This window comes from Clupea harengus, chromosome 18 (genome assembly GCF_900700415.2).
Source record: "Clupea harengus chromosome 18, Ch_v2.0.2, whole genome shotgun sequence".
NCBI classification, from domain to species: domain Eukaryota; kingdom Metazoa; phylum Chordata; class Actinopteri; order Clupeiformes; family Clupeidae; genus Clupea; species Clupea harengus.
The window spans coordinates 11647587-11667847 of NC_045169.1; the positions used below are offsets into that span (position 1 = coordinate 11647587).

The 20261-nt window shown below is 42.4% G+C and overlaps 1 protein-coding gene across 1 annotated transcript in view; it reads left to right on the forward strand.

Annotated features, from left to right (window-relative positions):
- LOC105907238 overlaps positions 1 to 20261 on the forward strand; it is a 95504-nt gene that overhangs the window by 47822 nt on the left and 27421 nt on the right. The window contains exons 14-34 of the mRNA XM_031585544.2: positions 599 to 796; positions 2426 to 2524; positions 3103 to 3201; positions 3659 to 3856; positions 4865 to 4963; positions 5060 to 5158; positions 5587 to 5685; positions 5898 to 5996; positions 6403 to 6475; positions 8535 to 8676; positions 9014 to 9025; positions 9120 to 9207; positions 9514 to 9617; positions 12286 to 12510; positions 14788 to 14942; positions 15401 to 15612; positions 15943 to 16147; positions 16328 to 16424; positions 16644 to 16872; positions 18804 to 18929; positions 19082 to 19204. Of these exons, the coding sequence (XP_031441404.1) occupies positions 599 to 796; positions 2426 to 2524; positions 3103 to 3201; positions 3659 to 3856; positions 4865 to 4963; positions 5060 to 5158; positions 5587 to 5685; positions 5898 to 5996; positions 6403 to 6475; positions 8535 to 8676; positions 9014 to 9025; positions 9120 to 9207; positions 9514 to 9617; positions 12286 to 12510; positions 14788 to 14942; positions 15401 to 15612; positions 15943 to 16147; positions 16328 to 16424; positions 16644 to 16872; positions 18804 to 18929; positions 19082 to 19204 (2781 nt within the window). The remainder of the gene's footprint in view (positions 1 to 598; positions 797 to 2425; positions 2525 to 3102; positions 3202 to 3658; positions 3857 to 4864; positions 4964 to 5059; positions 5159 to 5586; positions 5686 to 5897; positions 5997 to 6402; positions 6476 to 8534; positions 8677 to 9013; positions 9026 to 9119; positions 9208 to 9513; positions 9618 to 12285; positions 12511 to 14787; positions 14943 to 15400; positions 15613 to 15942; positions 16148 to 16327; positions 16425 to 16643; positions 16873 to 18803; positions 18930 to 19081; positions 19205 to 20261) is intronic.

The following is a 20261-nucleotide window of genomic DNA, read 5'->3' on the forward strand; positions in this document are numbered from 1 at the left end:
CTTTAAAAAAAAAGAGACAACTCACATGAAAACTCACAAAAAACTCATATGAAATCCAAATAGATGTCAGAATGTAGCTTTACCCTGTCGGTACCTTTCTCTCTCAGCCTTCAGGTTGTTTATAATTTGATATTTATATATTTCATCCAGCAGTTGTTTATGGGTCTGTCTAAATCCAATTACTCCGATAACAAATAATTATGTGTTTATCATCCTCTGTCATCTTTGACCTCATTATTTGCACAATCCTAGTCTGACATCAGAGGCAGAGTTATAAAAATTGAAATTACATTTATGATAATTGCATCGTAAAATGTCAGGTCAAGCCATGGTTTAAATGTCAAGACCATTCAATCGCGTGATGGCCCATCTGACACGGAATTCAACAATATCAACACAGGTGTCAGAACACAAACAGCAGTTTACACTATAACAGCTAAACACATAACTTCCGACAAGCCATATGACCACTTAACCTACCTGACAGGTCCTATGACCCTATAACATATCATATGATCAGGTAATAGATCACACTAACGGCCATTTCACAAGAAGCCTGTTTGACCGATGGGTGTTGGACCCTCTACCCCCCCTGCAGGAGGACCAGACCCCCCTCCACATCGCCTCTCGGCTGGGGAAGACGGAGATCGTGCAGCTCCTCCTGCAGCACATGGCCCACCCGGACGCGGCTACTAACAACGGCTACACTCCGCTGCACATCTCGGCCCGGGAGGGACACGTGGAAGTGGCGTCGGTGCTTCTGGAGGCCGGGGCGTCGCACTCGCTCGCCACTAAGGTGAGGCTATACACTCAGACGGATCTACTAAATGCATTGGGATGAATCACAGTGCTTCTCTCCTATTCTCTTCTCCCACTGTGGCTTTCCCCTCTTCCTCTGTATCTCTCTTGTGCCTTTCTCTCTCAACCTCTCATGGATGAAAAATCTCCAACATGAACTCTGCCATCCACACGTGTACAAACTAGCAGATAGACATATTCCTTGCTCGCTACACTTCTTGTTGCAGGGATATCTGGCTCTCCTGTATATTTTATAGTAGTAGTACATCCATCGTTAAGCAAAACTACCAGTTCTTTTATGTCAGTAAATTATTTAAAATCTCAGACAGTTGACCTGTGTGAAATGCATTTATGTTCAGAGAATATCAGAGTAATCATAGAAAGGTCTAGACAATCGTGAAAGATAAAATATTTACTAATAATACACAATAAATCACAATTATTTCTTTTCTCATCAATTATGTTGGCTGAATTCGTTTGGAAATACATACTGTATACAGACATGGTTAACGGTAAACTGTTAGACCGACTGGCAAACAAGCAGACACCATTTTGATCCCTTCATTAATAACTGAGTGTTCAGAGACCCTGGACTGTTTGAGGAGGCGTGACAGCATCTCCTCCACATCAGTCATTTTTTTCATAATCCAGTACCAGAGGATTTCCCTCCCCCTCCTCCTTCCCCTCCCCTCCCCCTCCCCCATCCCCGCCCCAAGCTGGGCTGTAAACATGAGGATCATGTGACCAGGAGGGGGACACGCCTATATCGTCATTGGTGATGTGACTCACCAGCTCCCTCTGCTGTTTGTCAAAATTCAGATGTTCTTTTAAAACAGTGTGTGAAGTGCACTTTATGTACACAAGGCCAGGCAAGTTTATTTAATATAGCACATTTCATACACAGAGGCAATTCAGTATACTTTACATAAATAAAAGCAAAAAGAATGTCCAAAGGAAAAACTAAAGCAAAACAATAAAATATAAAATTACAAAGATATAAAGAATAAAAAGACAGTACACAGTAGACATGTTTTTAGAGCTCAGTCATAGGTACGTGAAAAGATAAATGCTACTTTTTCTACATTTTGTCCACATCTAAGATCTTTTGGCAGTTTGTTCTAGTTGCATGCAGCATAACATCTCAATGCTGCCTCACCATGTTTTGTCTGGACTGTGGGCTCTACTAATTGACCTGAGTCCATTGATCTAAGAGCCTTACTCGGTTTATAGTCTTTAAACAAGTCAGAGATGTATTCTGGGCCCAAACTAATTAGTGATTTATAAACTAGTAGCACAACTTCCGCATCTATGCTGTAACTAATTGGAAGCTGATGTAAATATTTTAGAACAGGAGTAAATGAGCTCTGCTCTCTTGGTCCTGGAGACAACTCTAGCAGCAGCAGCATTTTGAATGAGCTGCAGCTGTTTAATGTTCTTTTAGGAGACCATTACAGTAATCCACTTTACCGGAAAGAAAACCATGGAAGAGGTAATCTGGGTCTTTTTTGCACACCAAGTCCTTGATTTAAGTAGTTTTGAATCACTGAGGTTCAATTACAGGGAATTTCTGGTTTACTGATGTAATTCTACTGCCATATGAACACCTTGACTTTTGTCTCCCATGCAGAAAGGGTTCACTCCTTTACATGTGGCCTCAAAGTACGGAAGCCTGGATGTGGCACAACTCCTGCTGCAGCGGCGTGCACCCCCTGACTCTTCTGGCAAAGTAAGGCTCAAGATTCACATGGATTTTTGAGTTGTGAGATTTTTGTCTGAATTGTGTTTTTCTTATTGTATATGATTTGCCCTGTACTTATATGCTACACTTGTATCGCATGAAATTCCTAATTCCCGATTTAAGACATGTAAACGGAAAAAAGATATTTAAATAGCATGTTGATATTTTTATATTGAGGCGATATTGACTGCAAGAGTACCGGTAAGCATAGTTTTGATTAAATGAACTAGTTTTTGATTAACGCTTTTTCTCAGTTATATCATTTATAGGGAGCATCATCTTTTTTTAATAATTAAGAAAACAAGGCAATTTTTCTTCCTCTTTTAATAAGAAACCTTACAACTCCCCATGCGCTTGCATATTAACATGAATCATAACAATAACAACTTTCTCTCCCTAATCTGTGTGTGTTTTTTAGTAACTGTTTAATCATCTGTGCGTTTCAGTGTGTGATTGTGTGTATATGTGTACACATGTGTGTGTTGTGTGAGTGTTTTTTAAGTTTAACCACTGCTTAAGCGTAACTAACAGCCGGTCTAATCCTGCACTCACCCTCATCCTTTCAGAACGGCCTCACCCCACTCCATGTCGCCGCGCATTATGATAACCAGAAGGTGGCGCTCCTGCTTTTGGACAAAGGGGCCTCTCCCCACGCTATGGCCAAGGTGAGACTCTCCTCCTCTGCCAGGGCGCCTCCTTAAGCAGAAGGAGGGAGAGGAGTGGACAAGAACACAGAGACACTGCTCTCTCTCTCTCTCTCAATCTCTCTCTCTCAATCTCTCTCTCTTTAGCACTTCATTGCTATATTTTTTTATCTGACATGTTCTATATTTACACTGTGTCCATTAGTGGCTTTGGTGGTTTAATGATCGTGTGTGTTTATGTCTTCTGGTTACAAGACAATGTGGATATCTAGGATGATTTGTTGCCAAGACAACAGTTTCTTTTCCTGAACCTTTTTATTTGTTCTTTGCTGATGTATTATTTAATATGTGTGTGTGTTTTATGTTTACACTCATTAGTGGTAGTGTGTGTCCATGTGTGTGTATATAAATATGTGAGACAGTGTGTGTGTGAGTGTGTGTCTACTCACCGCTATCCTCTGGGTCCCCCCGCCTTCAGAATGGCTACACCCCCCTCCACATTGCCGCCAAGAAGAACCAGATGGAGATCGCCACCACGCTGCTGCAGTTCGGAGCCGAGACCAACATCCTGACCAAGCAGGGCGTGACTCCGCTGCACCTGGCCTCCCAGGAGGGCCACAGCGACATGGCCGCCCTGCTCCTGCAGAAGGGAGCCCATGTCAACATGCCCACCAAGGTGAGCCACCAGGGAGGATCGCTGGTACTGATCAATTAGCAAGGGTGTGTTTGTGCAGATGGATGTAAACATGCCTGAATATTGGAACCGTTCTGGTGAAAAAGGGGAGATCACACACTAGCAGGTAGGTAGAGCTGCCAAACATGAGAACAGCGTCAGAATTTTTCAGCTCTTGTCACTAGTTAGGAGGTCACCCAGTTTGATCAGATATTATCTCACAATCTGAACACCTTCTGAGTTTATGGCAGGTGTTAGTTATTAGCAGGTGTTGCCTTTAGTTATGTTTGAGTCTAGGGTTTTGACAGCGGGAGAATATTATGAGGGAGGTTAGGGTTAATAACTGTATGAAAACATGGAGTTACCAGTGCGAGACTCCCCAGTATCTAGAATAAAGACTGATGCCTCTTTGGCTGGCCAGGTGGGAGTCTGCTTGGCCATAGCAGTGACGGAACCCTGTGAGCACCAGCGTACACTCATTTATCAAACTGACAGGCAGTGCATTTACCCAGCTGGATCACCACCTCAGTCCTCACTGTAGATATCATGTCATTATGCGCACCATACAGAGTAGGGGGGATTAGAACCTGTCAGTGTGATTTGATTGGGTAGGAACCAGCCAATGACAGCTGGCCTCCCCCCTGCAGGTGGTTTTGTCGTGATAAGAGTGTGGATATCTGGGATGACTGATAGGTTCCCCGGTCCAGCCCACTTCTGTCTCGGTGATGATTGTAAATTCAACCTGTATTTATTTGAGATGAAAGGTTTTAGATAGCCTTAGGGGACTGAGGTGGTCATAAAACTAGAGGATTGTCATGGCTTTAAAGTAATTGAAAGTAAATGATCACATCCCAATGCACACACTCACACACACACACACACACACACACACACACACACACACACACACACACACACACACACACACACACACACTGCAGTATTTTGACACATGCATGCACACATACTACAGTTTCAGTATTGGTTTTGATTGTATTTTTTCACCTGCAGAGTGGACTTACCTCCCTGCATCTGGCTGCACAGGAAGACAAAGTTGCTGCGGGAGAGATTCTGGCCAAAAATGAGGCCAGCCTTGACCAGCAAACCAAAGTAAGAGCAGTACCCATAACAAAACCTTAAATGATCCCCTGAATGATGGAGGAATGTTGGATGTGTTCTGAACGTGAGCTCTTCTCTGCTGTCTAGTTGGGATACACACCTCTGATTGTCGCGTGCCACTATGGAAATGCCAAGATGGTCAACTTCCTGCTGAAAAGTGGTGCCAGTGTTAACGCAAAGACCAAGGTAATAACGAATAATAACCTTTAACCTTCATCCTTTAAGCTTCAAACGTTCATGTCCAGCTTCTCTAGTCTAGACTATTGAATAAGCCAGGGTCCACTTTTCCAATGACAATGAAGCATGACTATGATTTTATTTTATTATTATTTAGTTTAGTTTAATTTAGTTTACTTAAGGCTATGTTAGGTTAGGTTTAGTTTGGTTTAGTTAAGTTAGGTCAGGGTTAGTTTGGTTAAGCTAAGTTAGGGTTAGTTTAGTTTAGTTTAGTTTGGTTTAGTTTAGTTTAGTTTGGTTAAGTAAAGTTAGGTTAGGTTTATTTTATTTTAGTTGGTTTGGTTGGTTTGTAGACACAAAGGTGAAGTGACTGGTGTGTCTATTGTCTAGTGACTAGTGGTAATTATTGCTGTCTGTGTTTGGTCCTGCCCCCACAGAATGGATACACTCCACTCCATCAGGCTGCACAGCAGGGGAACACACACATCATCAATGTGCTGCTGCAGCACGGGGCCAAACCCAGCGCCATCACTGTGGTGAGTGAGACAACACACACACACACACACACACACACACACACACACACACACACACGCAAATAGACAGTAAGACACACATCCTCTTCCTCTCACTCATGTACACACACACACACACACACGCACACACAGACGCACACACACAGACGCACACACACACACAGAGGCAACCACACGCATAGTGAAACCTTATGTGGCTCTTGTGTCTTCAGAATGGGAACACAGCTCTGGCAATCGCCCGTCGCCTTGGCTACATCTCTGTAGTGGACACACTTCGCGTGGTCACCGAGGAGATCATCACCTCAACAACGGTGAGCCTCAGCCCATGGATACCCCTGCACAGAAAGTCGTGTTCATTGGTAGATTAGGAAGCTCACTCTTGTCTGTTCATGGCCTTTTTGTGGTCATCTCTAAATCATCATGAATCACTTTACCACTGTAGTCTACCTGGTTAAAGGTGTAATAAGTCACATTTGTTGACAAAATTTTTAAATGTTTCTGAACTTGATGAATGATGTTGCAACTCTGAGGGCATGATAAATGACATAAACATGCACAGAAGACACAGCAACAATTCTCAAATGTTATCCTTTAGATATATGGTGTCATCATAGGTCTAGATGCTATTACATTACATGTTTCACAACAACAACAACAAGAAAACACTGACTGCACTTTAAAACATATATTATACACATATGTTTGTCCCCCTAACAGACGGTGACGGAGAAGCACAAACTGAATGTGCCTGAGACCATGACTGAGGTCCTGGATGTTTCCGATGAGGAAGGTGAGCTCAGCCCTAATGTGGTTCATCTAGCCGAGTGTACTCAGACCAGCAGATACTCCTACGTTATCTCTTATTTGCCATTACAATTACACCTGTTTTTAAAAAAGCGCTAACACAGTTCTTTACATTAAGTTTTAATGAATGAAATCAAATGTTGATGTTTTCTTTGATTGAATTGAAAGTTCTTGTTAGAGCCTGTTAAAGCCAGTTCTGCTACTGTAGTGATAGTAGGCTGACAGTGGAACCTTATGGAGCTCTGTGTCACTCCTGTAGAGCTCAGGTTTAAACCTGAGGATGATGTGCTCTCAGATGACTCCATGGATCTGGAAGGTACACATAAGGCGGTGGTGTTCCGTGTGTGTAACCTGAGTGTGTGTGTGTGTTTGCTGGATGCAAGACTTGCAGTAACGTTGAGCTCAAGTGTGTTGCTATGGAAATTGACAGTGTAAGTAAGTGGAGTTGCTGTCGCCGTGGCAACTGGAGAAGTCTCAGGGTTGCTAGGAGTGGATTGCAGCACTGGGCATGGCTTTTGTGTAATAACTGCATGAGTTTGTCTTTTTGTGAATACTGATATTTCTCTCAAATTTGTTGAAAGAATACAGTGATAAGTTGTGAAATTTGAAAGGTGTGCTTGTATGAAGCTTACAGTATGGGACTATTTATGCAATACATTTTAATGTCAATACAGACCACTTCAAAGGAAAACATAAACCTCATCTTATTACACCATATACAGTAACTCTTATAAGGACTTCCCTTTAATTATGTAAATTAGACTTTGTTATTGTTATTCAAAGTAAGCAAGTCATGATTTCGTTTTTTGGTATTTTTGTAGCATTAAGCTCCAAGGAGAAGCTCTTTGAGGTGTGTTTCTATTTCCCTTAGAGCTTTAGCAGAGCTCAGGGGGAATGCTCTTTGAATTGCAAATGGAAGGCCTCAGAGAAAAGTACTTTTTTCCTTCGAGCATTTTCTGCGTTGTCACATCAGAGAGGATTTGAAATTCACACTCAGACAGTCTGAGACGCTGTTCATATCATTAATGCAGTCTGGGCGTAGGAAACTAGTCCTTCTCATTCCCACAGGCATATTCATCAAGAGTTGTCCAGCTAGTTTCATTCTATTTTCTTTCCAGGTTGTCTTACCTCTCATGTTTTCAATTACGTCTAGGCATACGTTACAGCCAGTAAGTCTACATGAAACCGGGGTATTTGTTATCTTCAATTGGTTAAGTGCACTGCTGCACACTAGCTTTTCCCTCTATTTTTATTTAGTGTGGATTTGTTTCTTAAATACAATTCAGGGTGAGAGAAACAATTAAATACAATTCTGTTTGGAGAACTTCCCACTCGACATCCATTTTGACTAGAGGTAAAGCCTAAACAACATGAACCAAATCCAGAGAGAAATGAACACCAAAGGACTCACAGTCTTCCTCATGTTGTATGTCCACCATTCTGTCCTTCCTACTTCTTCCCAGGCAGGCAATATGCTGTTGACAGCACAAGCCGACTGTCTAACTACAGTATGTGTCGTGCTGTACTCTCTCCTCTCTCCCTAGCTACCTACTGTGTCCTCTGCTTTAAATCCAGCGTAGTAGCACAGCTGCAGTAGGGCTCACTACTGTCCTTGAGACATATACACACTGCTGCTCAGGCCATGTTCAGTGTAGAGTAGAAGGAATCATGGTTGTGATGCTTAACTGAAAAATAACACCAGGTAATGGTGTCTTCTGCTTTAAGTCTAGCGTAGTAGCACTGCTGCCCCCTGCTGTGCAAAAATGGCAACAGCTGCAGTAGTGCTCACTTCTGTCCTTGAGACATATACACACTGCTGCTCAGGCCATGTTCAGTGTAGAGTAGAAGGAATCATGGTTGTGATGCTTAACTGAAAAAGTAACAACAGGAAATAATTTTCCATTGAATCGGTGCTTGGAGAACCTGTTAGTGTGTGTGTGTGTGTGTGTGTGTGTGTGCCTGCGTGCATGCATGTGTGTGTGAGTTTCTGGTTCATAACCTCTCGCATACTTCCCCTGACTCTTTTCACTCTCCGCTTCCCCCAGGTGATGACACCATGACCGGGGACGGAGGAGAGTACCTGCGGGCCGAGGACCTGCGGGAGCTGGGAGACGACTCCCTCCCAGGCCACTACCTAGACGGCATGAACTACCTGCGCTACAGTATGGAAGGAGGCCGATCTGAAAGGTATCACGTTCACCGCCAGGTGTAAATACTTGTGTAAAAGGCAGTGTAGTCATTGAGGTTCAAAAAGGGAAAGAACTATCAGATCTTTGATCCACCCATAAGCCAGGTGATTTCCATATAGTTTTGCTTACAAGGTAAATTCAGATGGTTAATAGAAAATACAGAGGGCTTCTTTATCAGTACCCGGACAGTTGCTCTCTATCTGGGAAAAAGAACTGAGGATAAAGAATCTTTTGTCATGTTCTCTGCAATGTTCCAGTTTCCATTAATCTAATCAAATTCTCTTGCTCTCTCTTTTGCTTTCGGTTTGTTGCTGTTTTTTTTTTTTTTCCTGCAGTCACTTGCAAAGGTATGTGAGAAAATATCTGCTGTTCTCAGTTAATAACCTTCTGCTTTCAGATGTTATTTTTCCATGGTAACTTATTTAAATTCACTGTTCTCAGTGCTGAAAGGTCTTACACGCCAAGTCACCATAGCTACTATTCTCCCAAGCATGATGGGATGTTGGAGGACACACTCGCCAGTCACCAGGTCTGTGCCCTACATCACACTGTTTTGTATGGAGTGTGTATGCAATGAGCTCAGGTTTTCAGATAGCCCAATACGGTTGGGAGTAATTTTCAGTTTAATCTCTATGGTTTGCAAGGCAGAAGACACAATAGTGTTTTAACTGAAGCCACATGTTCTTCTGTGGATTTACGATGGTCATGTTAAGCACGTACCAAACAGACTGCCTTTCTTTGCCTTTTGAATTGTGTGTGCTTCACTGTAGCTTCAGCAACAATGACTGTAAGCAACCATTTTATAACAATTCTGTACACATTTTCTGTGTGTCAGGTGTCCTCTCTGGGCAGGAGCAGTGAGAAGGACGCCTACAGGCTGAGTTGGGGAAATGAGAACCTGGACAATGTGGCCCTGTCCTCCAGTCCTGTCCACTCAGGGTATGTGCTCACCACATCTTTCAGACTTCATGTAAAACTGTCCGCTATACTCAAAACAGTTTTTGTGGGCTGCTGCAGAACAGGTGTTAGTTGTAGTTTAGTCTCTCTCACTCTCTATCGGTCTCTCTCTCTCTCTCTCTCTCTCTCTCTCTCTCTCTTATTTGTTCTCTCTATCTGTCTCTCTCTCTGTCTCTCTTACACACACACACATACACACACGCACACACACACACACACACACACACACACACACAGACACACACAGTATCAATGTAATCACTGTGCTTTAGGCATTCATCAAAACTCCCGTCCAGACGTGATTGACTTCCTTCGCAATGCTCAAACAATAATAAAACTAGCAATCCTGAAAGTGCTTTTCCAGCCAAAACAACAGTATCATGACTTTCTGTAATCCAGTTGTAACCCCACTCTGTAAAGCTCATTTGTCTGGAAAATGACCCAATAGAGCAACATAGTTGCCCTCATGGTGCACTCACAGGCCACTGGCACAGAGATTTTAGTTGGCATCACTGTCAGAGTATCCTGTCCTATTTCATTGCGTGATAAAAACTGGAATGTGTTTATTAAAAAGGTCAGATATGTAGGACTGAATGGTCCTTGTGAGCTCACTTACACTGTTGCATTTGAGGTCATTGCATCCTCCACCTGATATAGATGTAATCAGTATTGATACATTGATAGGGTTAGGGTTAGGCTGAACAACAATAAAAACAGTACTGACTTAACAACACTGCTGCGTGTGGTTTAGTATTAGTGATGATATTTCAAATATTTACAAATGTTTATAAATGTTTATTTAGATTATATCTACAGTGATTTGAGTACAAATTTGGAATGCAGGCAATGCTGATCTGTGCCTTCAAACAATATTTCCTTCTGTCTTCTGTCTGACTTCCATTCTCCAGTCTTATAGGTCGATTTTGATCTATTTTGTTTTATCTATGTTATATCTATCTTTCTTGCTATTTTACTATCGCTCTCCCTCTTTCTTTCTCTTCTTGTTTGTCCTGGGGTTTCTGTTCTCTTTTCAGCCGTTCCACCCCGTGCCATGATCATGAAGGCAGCAGGTGACCCACTGCACTTTGACCTCTGTCTGCCCCAGTTTCAGTGTGTCCTGTTGTACATGACGTGTGGACAGCTCTTTGTCTGTGCCTCTACAACTTGGGGTGCCTCAAGGGTCACTCTGGGGTCCATGCCGTTTTGAAAGAAATTACATTTCAGTCAGTGTAACCTAGACGAGGGACTACCTGTCCTCCTTTCGACCTCCTTGTGACTTGGTGAAGACCAATTACATGTGAGATAATTTGACTATTTTAAAGAGTCGTTGGCTTGTACCGTGCATGTTGAAACCCCAGAGTTTTCCAGAGGTATTCCAGGTCAAATCTTCACTCATGTGTGTGCGTGTCGTTTGCGGTCACTTGTCTTGTTTTATCACCACCACTAACTGAAATGTTGCCTGTGTTTCACGTTTACTTTCCTTTCAGGCATAATCCCACAATGCCATCATATAAGTGTGCATCAGAGATTTTATACCTGTTCACATGTCATTTGGTGCAACCTCCTATGACTATTTGCTATTTGTCTTCTAAATGTACATGGCAAATACTACCAATATAAAGATGATTATACTGTTATAAAGACATTTTTACTGTTAAAGAGTATTGCAAACGTCCTGTGGGGTTTTGCAAGCACATGTCTGTAATGTCCATACCTCTCTGCACATCCCCATATTTTCCATATAGTTTAATCCAGGAGAATGGTGTGTAAAATGATATCTGAGATATCATAACAGGATATAATAACGGCATGCGCGTGTTATCGGCTACGTTCGCGTTGTCATGTTAATCTATAAATAGATTTAGCATATGGATTGTTTAACAGACTGGCCGATTGTTTAACAGACTGGCCGCTAACGGTGCAGCTACGCTATATTACCTGTCATTAAGTCACAAATGTAAACATATCAAATCTACTATCTGATACCATTCCAGAGGGATTGATGGATAGTAACTATTTCTGACATTAGCCCACTAGTGGTGTTGGTCTGATGTACGTGTGTCCATATGTCCAGTGTGCATGTTGAAGCATTATGTCATGTGCATTTGCCCATAACTTGTTGGCATCAGGATCTGCTGGTGTGCCCGTGTGCCCGTGTCCATGGTGCATGTTGTGCTCCAGGATTATTCTACTACATGTCAGCCCCTCACATTCACATCAATGTGGTGTCTTCCCCTTCCAGTGTGTCTCTGAAAGCTATTTACTAAATACTCAATGTTTGACAACGACTCATCAAATTATATTTAACATTATTTCATGTTTAGCAATATATTGAATAATGTACTTTATATTGCATGTTAAGTTATTCACTTATTGGTCTGGGATCTTGTCAACCAGTATTTTAATTTGAATGCAATTTTAACTAATGCAAATTAATGCATTTTTATTTACCAGGCTTGGTACCGTGCCACTGTTTACATACTGTCTGCAAGGTTCTCATCCTCCCAAACCTGTTTGATGTTGTGAATAAACCTGTTCACCTATTCACCACATTTAGTTTTCCTGTATTTCTAAAAGATTTACACATCTCATAAATATAATTATAAAAATTATAACATTATGAACATCTCTTCCCGGCCCCTCCCTACAGCTTCCTGGTCAGCTTCATGGTGGACGCCAGGGGGGGAGCCATGCGAGGGTGTCGCCACAACGGCCTGCGCATCATCATCCCGCCCAAGAAGTGCGGCGCACCCACACGGGTCACCTGCCGCCTGGTGAAACGCCACCGCCTGGCCACCATGCCGCCCATGGTGGAGGGTGAGGGCCTCGCCAGCCGCCTCATTGAAGTGGGGCCCTCCGGGGCCCAGTTCCTTGGGTAAGAGAGCAGTTATGAACTCTTACATGAATAACATAGAGAGAGGTCAGAGGTCGGAAGCCAGTCAAGAGAGTAGGAGGCATATTTTGGTGATGTGTGTGAACTCGAGATATATTTTTCATGACTATTTAACTGAAGGCTAGAGCACCAAAGGTGATGTGAACAGCAGAAGGTATGTAGAGCAGTTAGGAACAGTGAGTGCTAGGATACACATATCACAACTAATGAAATGTTACCGCTCCACGCTGGGAGCTCAGATGATATGGCTACTATACTACAGAGGTCAGTTGGTAGGGCAAGTATACTATAGACTATGATATTATGTTTCTTTTGGAATTAGTGCCACTATTAAGGACATTTAAATGTTTGGTATTAAAAATAATCTTTACTGTGGGCCAAGAATGCAAGATTGAACTCTGGGAAAAGTGAAAGCATCACAAAGGAATACAACCCATGGAGCTTAGAAAGGTGTCTTATCTCTAATTAACCCCACCAGAATGACTGATGTGCTTGCTTGTTCCTAGCGCTTCCATGAGCATTATAATGACTTACTTACACTAACCTGATTAAAGCTTTTATCAACTGAATGCTGATTTGGAGAAGCAATGTCCACATTTTGCCCCCTTTTTTATTTACTTTTTATTCACTTCTTGTTTTGCTATACTCACTATAATACAGGATTTTGAATTTTTAAATTTTATTCTGGTGGAGATATGGCAATGCTGTATCATGCGCACCCACAGCGGAGACAAAATGTAAAGGATTATGGTTCTCTCTCACAGCAGCAAATAATTAGTTTGCTTTTTTATATTACATTACTGAGTCAACACTTAGAGCAAATTATCACAAACATCAACCCTTCTATGATTGGTTTGAGGTGTCAATCAAATCTGACCAAGCAACCAATATCTGAACAAGAGCTCTACATTAACTGTCCTCATAAGAAACAGGTCTCACCATTGGCGGTCTTATTTGCATATGTGTACCTTAAACCAAAATAATCTTTACGAGGAGACAAAACAATAGCAAGAAGCAACCAGTGTTATGTGCATTTGTGTATCTCAGACCAAAGTAGTAGCATTTATTTTTTCCTCCAGAAAACGAAAAGCTCACAAGGAGACAAAGCAATAGCGAGTAGCGAATAGCAACCATTGAATCATCTATGCTCTTTTCTCCCACTGCTGCGTACGGAAATGCGTGCAGTAAACTGCACCTGCCCACTGCCCCTCCCCCACTCAATGAGGGCGAGAGTTTGGTTAGCCGCATCCTACAGCTCGGGCCTCCCGGAACAAAATTCCTTGGGTAGGAGAGACGCATACGAAACAATCCATGGATGCTTCGTCGTCCCCATTCGCTCCTTTCCTTTATCGTCCTCCCCAACCCCCTCTTACCTTGAATGTGATACGGTGTGTTTGTGTTTTTGTTTTTTTGTTTTTTTTATTTACTTGTGCCCTTGTGCTCATTTGTGTCATTGCTAGCCTTGTTACTTTTTTTTTACTGTTTATTTTACTTTATTTCATTTCCGGTCCTGGTTTGCCCCTCTGCTCCTGTAGTTGGCTGTGCCTGTTCAGTGCTGTGATGTCATCCCATAGTTGTATTGTTTTTTAATGTTTTTATTTTTGGTGAATCCTTTTTAGTTTAGCATGATTTGCCACAGCCATACGTATGCTGTAGTGAAGTGTTTCATCCATCTATCATGGTGTTGTGAAGCTTGTAGTATTACAGACACCCTGGCAAATGGTAAAGTGTCTCTCTCTGTCATACAAACACGCACACACAAACACACACATACACATACACACACACACACACACACACACACACACACACACACACACACACACACACACACACACACACACACACACACACACACACAAAACGACATACATAAAATCAACACCATGGACAATGTTATTTTAACCCTGTCTGATGCGAGACAAATCATAAGTAAGTAGTAACTTTCAATAATCATCTGTCTTTTTTATTATAATGATCCATTTACTGCCAGGGCTTTTGCTAAACTGGTTCCTGGACAGTCTAATAGCAAACTGCAAATGAAACCTCAAGCATCAAACAATGTTTCCCTCAAGCCTTGAGAGGTAGAGCAAAGCAAGCCACTAAACCAGACCCAAACACTTTAAGACTGTTTTGGTCAAAGACCATAAACAAACACTCAGACTGTAACCAACTGACTCAATCCAGACAAAACAAACACAGCTGTATTTCCAGTTTCACCTTCTGACTTCTGCTCCCTCCTTCTGCTCCACGCTGTAGGCCGGTAATCGTGGAGGTCCCCCACTTTGCTGCGCTCAGGGGGAAGGAGAGGGAGCTGGTGATCCTGCGCAGTGAGACGGGGGAGAGCTGGAAGGAGCACCACCACGAGTTCACAGAAGAGGAGCTGAACCAGATACTCAACGGCATGGACGAGGGTGAGGGCCACAGACGAGTCAGGGAACATGAGACAGCGGGGGAAACACTAGTGCCATCACAAACTACTTTCATTGATATGCAACGCGTTATTTTCAACTTATGACCCATTATGTTTGAAAGATGTTAAAGATGCTGACAGATGTTGTTCAGTTATGTCCAAATTAAGTTTCAAGGCAACATGTGGAACTGTTAGGCCAAGCATATTTTGGAAGTCCTAGTTGGCAACATTGAAATTAATACCAGGTTGTAATTGGCTGGTATAAAAATGTAATGGATAATCAAGTCTGTGAAGAGTCAGCAGTTCATTTCATTGTAATTTTTTTGTCTCTTTTTGGTGATTGTGTGTGTGTGTTTGTGGATTTGTGTTTGTGTGTGTGTGTGTGTGTGTGTGTGTGTGTGTGTTTGTGGATGTGTGTGTGTGTGTGTTTGTGGATGCGTGTGTGTGTGTGTCCTCCAGAGCTCGACCCCCCTGAGGAGTTGGAAAGGAAGCGCATCTGCCGCATCATTACCAGAGATTTCCCACAATACTTTGCGGTGGTGTCCCGTATTAAGCAGGACTACAATCAGATTGGGCCCGAAGGTGGGATCCTGAGCAGCACTGTGGTGCCGCAGGTCCAAGCGGTCTTCCCAGAGGGCGCTCTCACCAAGAGAATCCGAGTCAGCCTACAGGTGAGCAGTCCCAGTCCAGGTCATAGAAAAACACACAGCAAGAATATCTTTGTGAAGGCAAAACAAGTTATTTATTTATTTGTGTGTTTGTTTGTTGCTGCTTCTATATAGTGACCCAGCTCAATTTAGCCATTCATTTACTATCTATTGAGTGTCCTGATTGAAAGGGATTCTGATCAGGATCTTGACAGAATAAATTAACCTCAAAAAAGGACTTGAACTGAAGTTCGAACTCCATATGACCACTAGTATCCATAAACCAACAGATACCTGAAAAAAGTGAAAAAAAACTTTGTGTGAAAGTGAGATGTGTTTGGTTTGTGTTACCAGGCCCAGCCAATGCATGTGGACACAGTACGTAAGATCCTGGGGAACAAGGCCACGTTCAGCCCCATCGTCACGCTAGAACCAAGACGCCGGAAGTTCCACAAACCCATCACCATGACTATTCCCATTCCCAAGAGCAATAGCGACCCTGTGCTGAACGGGTTTGGAGGGGACACGCCCACTTTACGACTCCTATGCAGTATCACAGGTGACACACACACGTACATACACACACACGCACATACACACACAAACACACACACATACACACACAGTATATAATAAACAGCAAGTACACAAACACATGCATATGTGCACACATACACAGTCAATTATTGTTATTACTTGATATCTGACCTCACTGCTGTTATGTTTCGCTCTATGACAGGAGGAACTACACCAGCACAGTGGGAGGACATCACAGGAACCACACCTTTAACATTCATCAACGACTGTGTGTCCTTCACAACAAACGTCTCAGCCAGGTAACCCCTCACACTCCTTATGACCACCTCCACACCTGATCGAATTACATTGTGGGCACCTGCTGAGTACTGACCTTTGAGTACTGAGTTTGAGCATACTTTGTTATGTCTGGCAGCACTAAGAGAAGTGACAAATCTGACACGCTTGACTTTTAGTTACACATGTTTTGTTTTGCTTCTGTTATTAATGCTAATTTCCTCTTCTCTGTCCTTCATCAGGTTCTGGTTGATAGACTGCCGGCAGGTCCAGGAGTCGGTGAACTTCTCCTCGCAGGTGTACCAGGAGATCATATGTGTCCCCTACATGGCCAAATTTGTCATTTTCGCCAAAACGCACGACCCCATTGAGGCGCGCCTGCGATGCTTCTGCATGACAGACGACAAGATCGACAAGACGCTGGAGCAGCAGGAGAACTTCGTTGAAGTGGCCCGCAGCCGAGACGTGGAGGTGGGTGCCCACCGCTCCCATGGATGGAGTGGACCGAGGACAGATACAGTGCCCTCCACAATTATTGGCACCCCTAGTGAATATGAGCAAAACAGGCTATAAAAAAATATGTCTTTGCTGTTTATCCTCTTGGTCTTTCACTCAAAATATTCACAAAAATCTTGCCTTTTCATTGAAGTAAAACTATTGAAAGAAAAAAAAACTGTTGACATTAAATAAATATTTTTCCCCAAAACATGTGTGCCACAATTATTGGCACCCCTTAATTTAATGTTTTGTGCAGCCTCCCTTTGCCAAGATAATAGCTCTGAGTCTTCTCCTATAATGTGTGATGAGGTTGGTGAACACATGGCACGGGATCTGAGACCATTCCTACATACAGTATCTCTCCAGATCCTTCAGATTCTTAGGTCAACGCTTGTATACTCGGCTTCAGCTCTTCCGACAGATTTTCTATGGGGTTTAGGTCGGGGGACTGTGATGGCCATGGCAAAATCTTTATTCCGTGGTCGGTGAACAATTTTTGTGTTGATTTTGAGGTGTGCTTCGGATCATTGTCCTGCTGGAAGGTCCAACCACGGCCCATTTTAAGCTTCCTAGAGGGGGCTGTTAGGTTTTCATTTAATATCTGCTGGTATTTGATGGAGTTCATGATACCATGTCTCCTAACAAGATGTCGAGGGCCTTTGGAAGCAAAACAGCCCCACAACATCAAAGATCCGCCACCATACTTCACATTGGGTATGGGGGTCTCTTCTGTATGGCTATCTTTCTGTCTACGCCAAACCCACCTTTGATGTTTGTTGCCAAAAAGCTTTATTTTGGTCTCATCTGACCATATAACTCGGTCCCATTGAAAGTCTGACTTACATTTGGCAAACTGTAGGCTCTTTAGTTTGTTGTTGATTGACAGCAGAGGCTTTTTTCTGGCAACCCTCCAAAACAATTTGTGGTGATGGAGGTGGCGTCTGATGGTAGTTCTGGAGACTTTCTGAACCCAAGACTCAATTTACCTCTGCAATTCTCCAGCTGTGATCCTTGGAGATTCTTTTGCCAGTCGAACCATCCTCCTCACGGTGCGTGGGGTCAATTTACAGATAGGTCCTCTTCCAGGCTGATTCTTAACATCTCCTGTCGCTTTAAACTACTTAATTATTTCCATGATAGTGGAAATGGGTATTTTCAACTCTTTAGAGATTTACTTGTGTCCATTTCTTGATTTGTGCAGCTCCACAACTTTCCGTCGCACATTGTCACTGTGTTCTTGGGTCTTTCCCATAGTGATGAATGACTAATGGAATTTGGCCTGTGCCACCTCATATTTGTTCGCCAGTGGAACAGGAAGTCATGGTTGACCTCTTAAGAGTTCCTTATCAAACAGGTGAACTTAAAAATGTAAAACATGACTGGAAATATACTTCAGTTAGATTTTAATTATAATATTTTTCTAGGGGTGCCAATAATTGTGGCACACATGTTTTGGGGGAAAATATTTATTTAATGTCAACAGTTTTTTTTTCTTTCAATAATTTTGCTTCAATGAAAAGGTAAGATTTTTGTGAATATTTTGAGTGAAAGACCAAGAGGATAAACAGCAAAGACATATTTTTTTATAGCCTGTTTTGCTCATATTCACTAGGGGTGCCAATAATTGTGGAGGGCACTGTATGTTCAGATGTGCCTTTGTGCAGTGGAGGGTTGATCCTACAGGCAGAATTTATGACTGTATCATTAAAAATGAAAAAGCAGGGTTTAGCTTTTTTCCTATTCTACCCTTATTGTCTTTGTAAAACATCAACTCATAAACCAATATTTAATAAAAGTGGATGATTTTATTTAACCTCATTGAGGAGAACACACAAATGTCTTTACGTGTCTTACAGATTAATTCATATTGCCCATTTTAAAAATCTGCATGTGATCTTCTACAGGTACTGGAAGGGAAGCCAATCTATGCAGACTGCTTTGGAAACCTGGTTCCCTTGACCAAAAGTGGCCAGCACCATCTTTTAAGTTTCTATGCCTTCAAAGAGAATAGACTAGCCCTCTTCATTAAAGTGAGTGTATTTCTTTTTCTGTCTTCTTGTCTTGTCTTTCTGTCTTCTTCTTTGTGTGTTTGTTTGTCTCTCTCTCTCTCTCTTCTTCTCTCTCTCACAGACTCTCACCTCCATTTCTGTTCATTGATTCCTCGTGTCGTGTTTATTCTCAGATTCGAGACAACACACAAGAGCCCTGCGGACGACTATCCTTCATGAAAGAGCCGCGGACTTATAGAACTCTAACCCACACCGCCATATGCAATCTCAACATCTCACTCCCAAACTACTCAAAGGTAACAACCCCAGAACACGCATCACATGACCACCCTCAGTCTTTTCAATCTTGGGGCATCTGTTTGAAAATGGTGACTTTGCCAAAAGTGTTGATTGAACACTGAAAGCTGCCTATTAAATGAGCATATGTTTTATTAAATGCTGCATCTTTTATGAAGTGTCAGACGCATTTTCTCTGTTTTTTGGAGCCATCTGTTTTATTTTCTTGCATGCATTTTCTTTTCCTGTTACCCATGATACTATTGTTGCCTACCATGGGTTGTTTGCATGGTCTAGGAACAGAATGTTTTTAAGCAAGAGTTAAAAACAAGATACAGTTGGCAAAACGTTCTGTGTGGAAAATTCAACACAGCAATACAAATTAAGACGCAGACCCCTCCACCAATATGTAGAAATCTTTATTTCTGTTAATGGTCAAGTACAGGCTAATGTTATACTTGACTATTGTAAGAAGTATTGTCAAGTATTATCAACAAATTAATGATAAGTGCAATTCCAACAAAACAATGAAAATATAGAGATAACCTTCTCAACAACTTCGCTCTACCATCTTGGCACACATTTTTAAATTAAATGTCTGCCAATTCTCACTTTGCTTGCTGTGTTTCCATATGGGTTTTGATAGATTTGCCAGCTGTATTGAACTCAGTGCCCTTCTCTCCTCCTTCTGGCCTTGCCTTATTGGCTGGCTGCTGACTTGCTCTGTTGCCTTGGTAACTGCTTTGCCTGCTTTGTCTTTCCCCTTCTTTCTTTACTATATCCATCTTTCTCTGTCTCTTTCTATTTATCTCTCTCTCTCTCTCTCTCTTTCTCTCTCTCTCTCTCTCTCTTTCTGTTGGTCTCCCTCTCTCTTTCTCGCTGCTTCTTGCTCCTCAAAGGATTCAGATTCAGACCAAGAGGCTGAGGAGGAGGTAAAGCGCGCCTCTTTTTTCTGCCACCCCCCCTAACACCAGTCCCTCTGCTTTTCAGTTCCTCCCTCTCCCTCCGCGAGCTCAGAGCTCCTTGGCTGGCTCCTGAGGCCGTTCTCTCTAGCTTGCTTCCTGACATTGATTCAGT